Below are 13290 nucleotides of genomic sequence, written 5' to 3' on the forward strand. Positions count from 1 at the left end.
GAGGGAAGACATGCGACAAATGTCACCAGGCCGGGAATCGAACCTGCGTCGACCGTGTCAAGGACTATGCTAAAACCTAGTATTCCCATTTCCTCCATTTTAATTTAAACCAAACCCATTTTAAAGCCAATTAAACACAAACATAAAAAATCAGATCATTTAGAAGACTTTCAAAGTTGCCACATTTCCGTTTCACCCTTTTACATCATCGGCGACAGTTTTGTACTCAGTACTACAACTAAATTTTCCTAGGTAATAAATAAGTAAAACAAAGTACACAACATAAAAGCTAAAATATTCAGTCGTTATTTCATCCCAACATCCACATGCAGCTTCAGGCAGTAAAAATAAACCCAGGATGCACAGGAGCAGCAGGTAGCAGAAGCAAAGACGTTCTCCAACATGACTTCTCCATTAAAGCACAGATTAAAAATAAATGGTTCTGACATTTGGGACCTTTTGCTTCTCTGCGTGCCTACCCAGCAGCAGTAACAATCTTTTGTTTTAGAGCATAATCTTACTTTCTGCTTTCCTTATTTCTTAATGCTCTTTCTCCTTTGTAGGTTTACTTAGGTCTTACTGTGCATGGTTTACGGGGATGAAAGTATAAAAACAGGAAAAAAAAGTCCTTCTAAGAACTATTTCTGTCAAAATATAATGTCACTAATTGAACATCCATATACTGTAAGAATAATTCATTTTGAGCTCCTCCTTGGTTATATTTGCCCTTTGCGTTGGCAGATCTAACTTTCTGACTCTATGTAGGCCACTCAAACTAAGTTTGGTTTCTGATTGTGCATTGTAAATTATTCAGGACCCACTTTGGCCTGCCCTCAAACTTCTAAAGTTCAAATACAGCTTGATAAAGCACAGAGTAAGCAGTAAATGTTTGCAGACTTCAAGTTAAGACAAACGTGTGCATGAGCTAAACCAAAGTTTCCAGTGAAAACCCAGCAAAATCCAGAGAGGAAAACAAAAGGAGGCCTACTCACCTGCATGAGGGTCTAAGGTGATGAAGATGGTGCCATTAGGGAGATGGAGGAAACAGAAAAGATAACAGAGAATTAGTGTCCAGCAGCAGAAGAATGGTTTAAACTGGGATAATGGGATAATCTTTCGGGTTCAGCAAACTGCTTATTATCCTCATTACCGAGCCTCAATCACGCTTCAGCAGCAGAAAGCATCACCCATTAGACTCAATAACGTCTTCATTCAAAGTGTACCTATTTCACACCACATGTCCCCAAGTGAAGGGTGCTGGTGAAGTGCCTAACAGCTCAGACAGAAATGCATCAATAACTGGCTACACATCTGAACCCCAACCCTTCCCACTGGGTCTGTCCATATCAGAGACTACAACGCCTGGAGGGGGAACACAGCAGAGCTGTCTGCCAGATGGCCACTGATCCTGGGGTGTACATCAGACAGACACCGGCCTGCCAAAAATAACACTTGGTGCATTATTAAAGATGGAGATGCCAGACAACGAGGACCTCCTTTATGGATTCAATTCATTTCTGCTAGACATTTTCCTGAAACCACCTGGTTTTGGTATTGCTAAAGAAACTATTTACATTCTTATTCAATACCTTATTCAATACATTGGTCTCTGCTAGAATGCAAAATAAGTGCTGTAGCTAATGTAGAGTCGACACGAATGTTGGTGGAGGTTAACCACTAAGGGCATGGTGGTGGAAGGTCAAGTGCAGTATTTTCGACACAGTGGCATTGATATTTTACATTTTATATCATAACATACAACATAAAACAGTGGAACTGCTTTCAGCTTTCATGGCTTTGCTATAAGAGACATTTTCCTTGGGTTTGGTGTTTGTTTTGATGCCCTTTTACCTGAGGATATTTCGCCCAAAGAAGTCTGGTCAGCATTAGACACAATATAGCACCTTTTCAGGTCTGATGTTTGATCTAAGGCAGGTTCGGACTGATGAGGTTTGGATTGTTGGGGTTTGGTTTTAGGTGGTTTGGTCTGAAGAAGTTCTGTCTGTTGGGGACGGACTGAAAGGGTTTGGATTTATGAGGTTCAGATGAGTGGGATTTGGACTTGCGAGGGTCAGACTCAACGGGTTTGGTTTTAGGTAGTTTGGTCTGATGGAGTTCGATCTGATGGTTACAGACTGAAAAATATATGAGGTTTGGACTGGTGGGATTTGGTTTTAGGTAGTTTGGTCTGATGGGGATGGACTAATGGGGTTCAGTTTTAGGCAGTTTAGCTTGATGAAGTATGGTCTGATGGGGTTTGGGTTCAAGTAGTAACTCTGTGTCCCTATTATTCTGGTGGCTATTAATTGGCACTTAAAAAAAAACATCCACAGCAACACCAGTCCTGAAAACTAATTATCTTCCTAAATCATACTCAAATAGCAGAAACGGTTCACGAAAAAGTTCAACAATTTGTAATTATCACCAAGTTAATGTCATTTCTAATTCAACCTAGTCTGGGTTTGTCACTGCTATTATAGGGTCACCTTTACCAAAATACAAATAAACTTTGCAGTCAGTAGTTTACAAGACTAAAAGTGCTTTGAAGCTCTGGCTTATGGATTGGCACACATATGTGCTGACATGTGTCAACCATCTACAGACGACAACAGTAGGATTAAAACGTCCTAAAACACTTAGTTCCACCTGATTTGAAGCTTAAATCAATGCGGCATACTTTGTTTGGCAGATTAATTAAACACCTCCCAGCTGCACAGGTCTAATCCCTTCCTGGTCACAACAGGTACTAAGGAACAAGTCACAACTGAAACTCAAAAGGAGGAGCTCAGCAGCAACCTGTCCACCTATTTAAAGATACAAACCTGTGGCAGAAACATCACAACATACAGAAGACATGCAAAGATTAAAATACTGGGTACAAACAGGCTACCATCATCAGCATGGCATGAAATTCTGTAGGCAGCTGATAAGGACAATTAACTAAAGGCAATTTATTATTTTCAACACAGACTTATTCAAGTATTCAAAAGGAAAACAGGATGAAACAGCAACTCACCCTTTGCTGAATAGTTGCATGTTTATGTTCCATTTCCCTCTTTTCCATGGCAGAATGAATGACCAGCTGATCGAGCTGAAAGTCAGTTCAAAATGGCAAATGTGAACACAAAGTACATCCTATATTCATGCTGCTTATACAGTTGTCCTTACAAGTTTATATACACAGATAATGATCTTGTAAAAAAGGAATTTGGAAATCCAATCAGAAGTTTTTCAAACTCTAATGAAGAAGTGGAAAATAAGGAATCATGCTTAATTTAAGCCGAATAAATTCAGCTGTTCAACTGGACCAAGAAAAAAGTGGTGAAGCTGTATCAAGATTTACAAAAGGGGGCACTTTAAGAAATACAGGCTGCATGCTTGATTCCCCAGATAAAGCTATGACTAAACCAAAGAGCACAGAAACAAACATCAGAAGCTGTTGAACAAAGTCATTGGGAGTGAAGAGACTTAAATATAACTTTGCAGTCACAGCTATAAATGTTATGTTTGGAGAAGATGTGTGTCCTAAACTTTGCGTCATTGAGCCAATTTGGGGAAATCTCAAATCCAAGTATGACACATTATTATTTAAAATAAGAAAACATAATTACTGGTTCATACCTTCTCCCCCCAACCACTAACTGTGGGTGGCAATAAAAAATCATTGATATTCAAAGAAAAAAAAATTAAATTCTTCCAGTTATGAGAACAACTGTATGTAACAAGCTTGTGGGCACAGAGACAAAATGAAAAACAAAAACAAAGACAAAAAAAGAATGTTTTCCAGCTTAATTCTCATGTTTAAATATAAAGAATCTGTTCTTACACATTTTAAAGTTAAAGCTACTTACATGTCCAGAGTCAAACTTTCAGTGTTCCCAGTGAGTTTAAGCACATTTTAAGGTTTAAATATCCCCATGCACTTATGTAGGTTATTTCAGTAGTGCAGCTTAAAAATGGGACTCTTCAAAATCCAGATTAGGATAAGGAAAGAAAGACCAACAAATGGATTGACAGATTGTTGGATGGATGCAACATTTAGACAACAGGATATATTTTTAGCCGTACTTATCTAGAACTGGAAAATATCTAAATCTAATTGCAGACTTAATGTGTAGGAATCATGGAAAAACCGATTGTTGGCATCCGTGAAGGCACAGAGGCTTGGGACTCGCATTAACTTTGCTCACCTCAGCAGCAAGTTTCTTCATGTACGGGTCGAGCTCATCAAGGAGGTTGTAGCCCTGCTGGAACAACGAGAACTGGGCGTTCATGAAGGACAGCATCTGCATGAGAAAACATTAGAGATCAGCTTGAAGTCTCAGATCATAAGTGGATGTATCTGCAAATTTCTTCTGACATACCGCATCTAAGATCTCAAACTTCTTCTTTGCCTGAAGGACGTTAATCTGCAGAGTAAAACAAAAGACATTAGTGAAATCCGGCTACTGAGATGACTCCCTCTACTGGAAGCCCTTTGTCTCCTTTTTCAAAAAGTGCAGGAACACCATAAAGCCTGACTGGAGTTAACTTTGACAAAGACAATCCTCAACGTGCCCTCTTGCACATGGCCACATTGACTTTTTCCCTTCACACTGCGGCGGAGGACACGGCCCCAGGGGGATTTCCAGAGTTAAAAGCTTTACACTGCATGTCGTACCAATGCAAACCTAAAAGATATTTTGTGCTACATTTAATCTGTCACTTAGATGTTCAGTGAAATGCCCTGCAGCTTTGACCTTCTCTGCATAGAGACACATTAAATGAGGGGTTCATAGGGGTCAGATGTCTAAGAGCTGCATGAGAAGGATGCCAGGGGACAAACTGAAGCAGAAAAACATGAGCAGAACAACCCGTGGGATCACTCTGAATCAGTCTCCTTTATGCCCCGCCGGCTGTCATTGCTGGAGTTAAAATAAAATGAAACAAACAACTGAAGGGAAGTACAGTTGTTGCTGCTGGCAAACAGATTAAACCACATTCTTTGTCGATGTAACTGGTCGATTTTCATCCAAGTGTCTGAGTATCTGCACTGCTCATTTTCCTAACCTGCAGGACGTAGTCCAGAGCAAGGTGTCGGAAGCACTTTCGGGTGATGCTGAGCGCGCTGGTGGCTTCTTCAACCTCGTGCGGCTTGTTCCTGGGCGCCTGAGCGTTCTTCACCTGCGCTATTTCCATGTCCTCCCGGACCCGGTCGAAGTGCTTCTTCGTCTCCTTGAATTTCCGAACATCCCTGTCAAAAATAGAAACAAAAAATACAGATAAAACCAGACAATTCCTTCACACTTCACACTAAACTTTATCCTAAAATTTTAAATTCTGGGTATTTTAAGTCATTGCTGATAATTTCAGATGTTACTGATGCATAAGTTGTTCCCAGATTAGTATTTTAAGCACAATAAAACTGGTTGCAGAGTAAAAAAAGAGACATATGCCTTGAAAAAGTATTTATATCCTTAAACTTCTTTACATTTTATCAAGCTAAAAATACAAATTTTGATACATTTTATAGTGATTTAATATTTTAAACCAACCAAAAGTAGTGCATTAATGTAAAGTGAAAAAAAATTAGGCTAGGTTTTAAAATGTTTGCTGATTGTCTCACTCTTTCACAAAGTTGTGCAGCTGCTGCTTCACAGAACGCTGGGCTTGATCAAACAGTATCTGAAAAAAAAAACACAATAAATTTTAGTCACTTGTTAAAGAATTGTGGAGGAAAAAATTAGACTGATTACATCAAACAAAACTAGTGGATTGTTAAATTGGTTTATCTTTAATCTATCTCTGAAGAGTAAAGCACAAAAGTATTTCTAATTTAGTCACTTTGTGGGGAGACCCCTTCTGTATGTTTTCTCCAACAGGGGGCGCCAAAGAACATCTTTTCCATTTGTTTCGACATGATGCATACAAGTGATTCATAATTGATCAAGACTGCCTGAAGAAACCAATGGATGGGGGAATGCTGCTCTAATTTAAATATAACAGGCGGATTTAAGTTCAGGCCCCCTTCCACGTCTCCTGCGCCCCTTGAACGCATCGTCTGCTGCTGCTGCTGTTAAATAGGTCACTCCGGCAGAGAGGGAGGGGAGGAGCAGAGGCTTTTGGTTCACTGTCGCCCAGCAGTCACATCCAATGCAGAACAGAAGATCCTGCCCAAACCTACATGTTGTCATCCACACATGAGCAGCTATGCTGCTCCAGCCTCAATCTACAGGACAGATTTAAACTCTATATATAACATGGAAGTGGTGAGTTTTAGTAGATTTCCAGAAACCACCAAGGGTGTCATTTTTGTGATGATTTTGACTTTAAGAACACATTTTACTGCCCTGTAAAACAACTGGATTAAAATAAGTATTCAGCATTGAGATTGTAGATTCCAACTACATTCCTTAGCACTAGAATGGGCCTCTTACCGAAAATGCGGTTTAACATATTTCTTTAAAAAGAAATATGTCTTGGAGGTGCCGATGCAAGCCTCCTTATGCATGGTGACTGAAGGCAAAACAAGCAGAGCAGCAGAAACAAACATCACAGCGCAGCATCAGGTTAGTTTGAGCACGGAGGTGACAGGTCTGAGGTGGATGGTGGCACTATGTTAGCCACACACTAAAAGCTGACGGCTAACCCAGCATTCCACAGCCTATGTTGTTTGTGTGTTAAAAGACGTCTTGGCCTGCTAAATATGCAGCTTGTTGCATTCTTAGGCTGCTTTGTGGCAACTGTCGCCAAACTTTCACAGGATGGGGAGAAAACAGGTTGCCTTTACAGGATTTCTGTAGGTTTCACCAACTCAAATTTAAAGCTATTTAAGACCATTATGAATGGAATTTAACATCTGGGTCTCCACAGAAATGTATGACTGTGGTCCAGCCAGTTGATGACAAATTTGAAATTACCTATGATGGACACAAAAATCTAGCTAGCTAGGTAGCAAAGACATACTAGAATCTAGTTACCAATAGCCTCAACCATCTTTAAGTCATAGAATGCAATGAACCAAACACAAACAAAAAAACATACAAAATATGAGGTTAAATAATCATGGTAAGAAGACAATATTTAATACGTGTGATTATTTAAGGCCAACTTCCATTTTAAAATGAATTTAGGACATTTTAAGGCCTTAATTTTAGATGCATGAATTTACGAATTTTTAAGGATGGGCAGACACCCTGCCTGTCGAGCTCTGTTAAAATCCTGCAGGTTTAAAGAAATGTGTTTGTTTTATCCATCAAACTGTTTTGTCAACAAATAAGAGAATCATATCTTTGCTCTCAGATAATGGATTAAAAGAAACATACAAGAAAAATATGGGACATGAGTAGAAAAGTCCTCAGATCAAGGAAAATTATTGTGGAGCCATGATTGACTTTATAGATTAAAAAGCTCAGTTATTATGATATATGTCTTATCAACAATTACGTTGTTAGTATAAGATAAGATTATTTTTAAAAGGAAATTCAAGAATGAATGATGAGGATTTTCTTTCCACATCCATGTTTTTCCAGAATAAGTTATGACGGCTCATATGGAAGTCTTTATTTGAATATTAGACTCAGTATCCCCTCATTACTAATGCATGTGAAAGAGCCAAACCTAAATCTATAATTAATCAAGCTCAAAGTAAGCTAAAATTAATGAAAAAAAAAGGTTACAAAATATTTCCAGAGATCTCCGATAATTTTAGAGCTTAGGCTTTAAAGCCGCAGTACGAAACTTTTATAAACATTTTTTTTAAGTAACATTTCTCAAAACTGTGACTACGTTGTGACAAGAGGCAAATAATCTGTGAAAAAAATTAGCTGCTCTGCCTTCTCCCTGTGGTCCTACTACCATCTGCAGAAACACACCGCCAGATCATAAACAACCAACTATGATTGTGTACATGCTGCTCACACCCTCCCCCTTGCTCTCTGCTAAGCTACAGCTAGTTTCCCACACCAAAGCCTGCAGTGAATGCTCAGGCTAATCAGCATGCCCACCATTAACACGGTGTAAATAGTTTTCCTATAATGCTAAGTTGTTTCCCCACCATTAGGACATTTAACAGCGCATACACGAGGATGACTGACAGCACTAAGCTTTCTCCTGGCTCTTATTGGTTGTTTCTGACCCAGAGTGTTGCAATTGTTCAGACAGCAATAGTAGCACTTGGTGGAGGTGGAAAAGCTCAATTTGTTCACAGATGATCTGTCTCATACTATGTCACAATATGTTAAAATAACATATTGTTTATAAAAGTTACATACTGCAACTTTAAACATGGTACCTGCTTAAATTGTGGACAAAGATGGATGGAGGGAAGGAAGGACCAAGAGGCTCATTTTCTTGGCTGTGTCCCAACATACCAAAGGTGAGAAGAGGTACATTTTAATGAAACTGGTATTTGAACCTTTGCAACCACTTTAATCTTGAACCATGTGTTAAACTTTAGGTCTTGAAAATCTCCTGACCCACTGGAGGTCTTTGTCTTGACTCTTGTGTTAGGTAGTCTTGACAACAAAACTACAATGCGCCTCTTTTATCTAAAAACCAGTACTGAAAAACATATTTAATGAAATTCAGTTATTTGTCATATAGACAATGTCACTGTAAATCAAGTCATTAACTGTGTAGGAACCTTGACTGTTGCTCAGGTTACACCGTTTCTTCTGTCCACGCGAACAAGAAAATCTCTGGAGGAGGAAGGAGCTAGACTTGGCTTGCTCTCCACCAGCACCCCAACAGAGCGTGTTTGTCCTGGAGTGTAGTGCTGGACTGGCAAAAGCCACCAGGAAATTGAGGCAAGCATGGGCCAAGACGCTTTAGCACTTCTCATAGATCAGTGCTGATGTCTTTGCACGTTTATGCTCAACCGTATGCGCTTTTTGTTTATCTTCCCAGGGTTTTAGAGCCATTTAAGCGTGGGTGCGACAAGCATGGCTGGCACTCAGAGCTCCCATGTGCACACTGCCATTTAATATTCTTGAGAGTGTGCTGCAAAAGGGCAGCAGAGCGTGCACAAAGAGGGAAATCCTTCTCCGGTGGCAGATATAACCATCATCATTTCTTATTCATTGAGGCGCGGCTGGAGTGCAACACAGTTAAATACGGATGCTGTGCTCTCTGACTGAAAAACGAGCGTGTAGAAGAGGGCAAGAATGTTCCTCCACATTGCTGATTCGTCTCGAGGGAATCCCCTCGTCATGCTGCACTCGCATGCACCCTCCCTGTTCTACTTTACATCAAAGAAACAAAGAAAACCTTTGATGAATTATATTATTGTCCACTAAGACTGTCAGCTCTGATAGATTGGAGGGAAAGAAAAGGGAAAAACGAGAAGCTGAAAGCCCAGCTGAGCCAACGGTGGAGGACGCCAGCTGATCCCAGGCCAAGCCGCACACACCGAACCAGACAAAACAGAAGATCTGTCGGCCTGACAGAATCACTGACAGACGGATGGAGGCCAAACATCTACAATTCATGCGAGGTGGGAAGCGGTAAAAAAAAACAACTTTTTAACATTAAAGTTTCAAAGCCCTCATATAATAAACTTACAGAGTGCCAGGAAATCAAAAGTCATGTCTACTTATTCAATAAAACAAAACAGCGGATAGCCTCAAGAAAAACTTTAACGCAGCATCGGCCTCCTTTGCCGACAATGTAATGAAATAACCATTCGAGGTTTCACAAAAAACAAAAATGTTTCTCGAGTCAGTGCATTAAGATGAACATTTATCACCACTTGGGAGAATTAGATCTTTTGACTCTTTCGTAGCGGAGTGTGTTTAAGGTCAATGAAGGGACATTGTTCTGAGTTATGGAAGTAATGCAGGAATCTCTTGGTTAAGCAAAAAGGTTCTTCTTCAGGGCCTTATCTCACCATTTATCTCACTATTTTCAGTGTGATCGTGTGAAGAATATGTGAAGTATTGATTTTGAGGGGGAAAAAAGATGAGAAAAATACAAAATCAGCAGAATGCGTGAAAAAGTCAATTAAAAAGAGGGACAGTGTATCACGGGGAACACAAGTTAAGAAGTAAACGGAAAAGAGTAATGGCTTCCCTTGACCAAGATAAATGAACAGTATTAATGTTTTATCAGTTCAGAATATCACAAGGATGAAGAGATCATACTATTGTCAGGAAATGTTAGGGCGTGCAGCTGTTCATGTAGGAGCCACAACAACAGAACAATAACTTGTCTTCTGACCAACAGAAAGTGGTATGTGGTGTCATTTGTATGAATTTTGGTTGAAATGTGAAATAAGAGCGATTTAATTTTCTGTGGTGGGTTTTTGCGTTAGTCCTTTTAAGTGATCATTTGTGTGTGTGTGTGTGTGTGTGTGTGTGTGTGTGTGTTTGTGTGTGGGTGTGAGTGTGCGCGCGTGCGTGCGTGTGTGTGTGGCTAATGTTCCTAAAAGCCACATCTTGGCTCGCTTCTGAGCTACAAGTGATTTTAATTCAGCTTCAGTGCTTAACCACGATGTAAGTTTCCTAAATTATATCTTTTTATAGCGAGTTTATTTTCCTGATCTGAGCTCCGCTGTCCTCTCCTCTCTCCCATAAATAGTCAGGAGTCGTCTCAGTGCAGCTCAATTATAATTCAATCTAGCTACAAACTTCCATGCAGCTTTGGTATTGAACTATGTGGCTTTCAAACCATAACTGCACTTTGGCTGTTTTGGCTGGATTTTACAGATTTTAATGGTATTCTGGACTCTGCTGTAGTGGTTGGTGGAGATCTGTGTTCCTAGTTCAATGCAGCACTCCTGCACTGCTCACAGTCTGAGTACTTAATCTACGTAAAAAGCCTGGTTTTGGACTCTGGAGTTGAAATGCACACAACAGACGACTTTGATGGATAGAAAGGTTCTGGGAAAAAATATAGGTTAAGAACTGGTATATAAAAGCTAATTTTATGTAATGGTCATCACAGCAGTGGCATAAAACTCTTGTTTGTGGTTGCAAAGCTCACACAAATGATCTGAAAATAATTATTGTTGTTCAGTTAGCTAAATAATAAGACCACCCATGTGGCCCAAGCTCAACTCAGCCCTTCATTCTCTTAAGTTAAGATTTATTTCAATGGTACCAGGATGGTTTTGTAGAGCCTCATATTGTGCAAAACCTCAATCGTTAATGCAATATTATGGAGAGAAGAACTCCTGGGATGTTATTTTTGTAAAAATATTACATTTTGAGGGCTGTGCATGCAAATTCGACATTACCATTGATATTTTTGGCATGCTAGAAAGATTTTTGCACCAGTTTGATGTATATTTTTACTGGTTCAGATGCAAAAGTTCTTGTTCTTGTGGTCACCGTGTTTAAAAAGAAGAAATATCACCAGTGTCGCAGAGAAACAGTCCTCTGTCAAACAATTCTCTACTGTAACATCCATTCACTGCTGACCAGGCATTTTCCACCCTCCACCCCCAAAAAATCTCTTCTCCGCCTAAAAGTTCACACCAGTTTGTGTTTTTACAGGAGCTTGTCTGTACTTTTTCTTGGCAAGTTGCACCAATTTCCTCTTATGGAGCAGAGATTGAAACTGTGCAAACTGCTTAGATTAAAATAATGATTTTTTTCTTGTGTCGCTCTGGATCTAAGGCCGCTAAGTTCCAGTTTGGCGTATTATCATGTTCATATGTCACAATTAAACTAATTAGGTTGGCAATATATGCTTTAAATGTCACAAATAATAGTTGGTATCCTTCAGCGTAATTCAAATTATTAGACATATTCTAATTTTTGAGTGCAACATGAAAATATCTTGACCGTGCTGTCAAAAGATATTTGTCTCCTTACAGATTTCTTCAATTTCTGCTTATTCTAAATAGATTTTTGTTTCTTAATAAATATAATCATAGTTTGAAATGTAGCTTTTTGTATCTTTTTCTGAAGTCTAAAGCATTTAAACATTTAAGAGTAATAAAAAAGTGAAAATGGGGTAGATCTGTAAGTGGCAACAACTTGTTCCCAGAATTATATTAATTATATTAATTACAGTTGCATAAAAAGCATTGAATTGGTGAGACTTGAAACCAAAAAAAGCTAATAAATCCAGAATTCTGAACTAGTGATAGTGTCCAAAGTCTAGTATGCAAGGTTATAACAATCTGCAGTCTCATTCAGAAACATTTTATGACTGACTTTATTGTCATGCAGCAGCCAAGGAAAATTTGAAATGAAACTGAAGTCTTTAAAATACTTTCCAAAGCCCCTTGGGTCTTTAAAAGTAGGAACTTGAACCCACAGAGGAGCTCATGGGGTCCCTACAACATCCATACATGCAGTTTATGTAATGCACTCTGCAAAATGTCAAGGTTGTGCAGGGTTACTATTGTTCAGCAGCTAAATCTAATCTATGCCTGCCAACATGACCTGAACTATTTAAGCTCCCGTTGCTGTTCAAAACTCTGGCCTCTCTCCACATCAATATATTGGGAGCAAATGGAAAGAAAGGAGTAGCTGATTTGGACTCCCAGTCGTTGCAGCTTCAGAGAGGAATGTCAGAGACCGTACACACAAGGAGCCCGAGGCTGGGCAATTTGCAGCACTGTTGGTTGAAGTTAGAGGACTTTGAAGGACCACAGACACCCACAGAGGTGAAGAAGGTCAGGAGCCTTAAAAGTGAGGAGGGGAAGCAACACAGCGGTGAAGCACATGCTCAAGTGGAGGGAAAATGAATCACTAAAGCCAGAAATAAGAAGACAGTGTTTAAAAAACTCCACATTTGACATTTCTTTTGAGCAAACACTGAAACAAAGTTAGAATTAAAGCAGATTTGAAAAATATGCAGCTTTAATGTAGCTCAAAAGCTCAATTTTTAGTGGTGCTTTCATTGGTTAACTTAAACTATCAGATCAAAGCAGCTACACCAACTGATGCAAAAACTACAACAATGTTCAAACATAAAAATCTTAAAATATCTTTAAAAACAAGTAAATAATTCAAAAACCTATAAAAAGTAAATATTCTGCAACCAAACACTAAAAAATGAGTTGACCAGAATTTGACAAGCCCTTTGTCGGTGATTGGTCAGTCAGAAACCACAATCTTTAGTGTGTGTGTGTTTTTTATTTTTTATTTATTAATTTATTTTAGCAGTAACGACATCATACCTAAACACTACCAGGTTGCACTGACAACACAATTTCAAATGGAAGCTTTTATAAAGGAAAAAAAAACAGTAAGAATCTTCTAGAAAAAAATCAACATCTTTTCAAATTCACTTCCACTAAGTTAATATTTCAAATGTCTTTATGGAGAGTAAAGTCGAATTGAAGTCAATGTTCTTGTTTGC

At 39.0% G+C, this 13290-nt stretch overlaps 1 protein-coding gene across 2 annotated transcripts in view; it reads right to left on the reverse strand.

Moving 5' to 3' along the window:
- acap3a (ArfGAP with coiled-coil, ankyrin repeat and PH domains 3a) overlaps window positions 1-13290 on the reverse strand; it is a 64565-nt gene that overhangs the window by 13590 nt on the left and 37685 nt on the right. The window contains exons 5-10 of one of the 2 annotated variants that reach the window (XM_016681071.1): window positions 5606-5664; window positions 5050-5233; window positions 4365-4409; window positions 4191-4286; window positions 3017-3091; window positions 998-1004 (exon numbers count right to left, since the gene is read on the reverse strand). In XM_016681071.1, the coding sequence (XP_016536557.1) occupies window positions 998-1004; window positions 3017-3091; window positions 4191-4286; window positions 4365-4409; window positions 5050-5233; window positions 5606-5664 (466 nt within the window). Of the gene's footprint in view, window positions 1-992; window positions 1005-3016; window positions 3092-4190; window positions 4287-4364; window positions 4410-5049; window positions 5234-5605; window positions 5665-13290 lie in introns of both variants that reach the window. The other variant, XM_007570777.2, reaches the window with a different exon arrangement.

Source organism: Poecilia formosa, unplaced genomic scaffold, assembly GCF_000485575.1.
Source record: "Poecilia formosa unplaced genomic scaffold, Poecilia_formosa-5.1.2 Scaffold268, whole genome shotgun sequence".
Taxonomy (NCBI): domain Eukaryota; kingdom Metazoa; phylum Chordata; class Actinopteri; order Cyprinodontiformes; family Poeciliidae; genus Poecilia; species Poecilia formosa.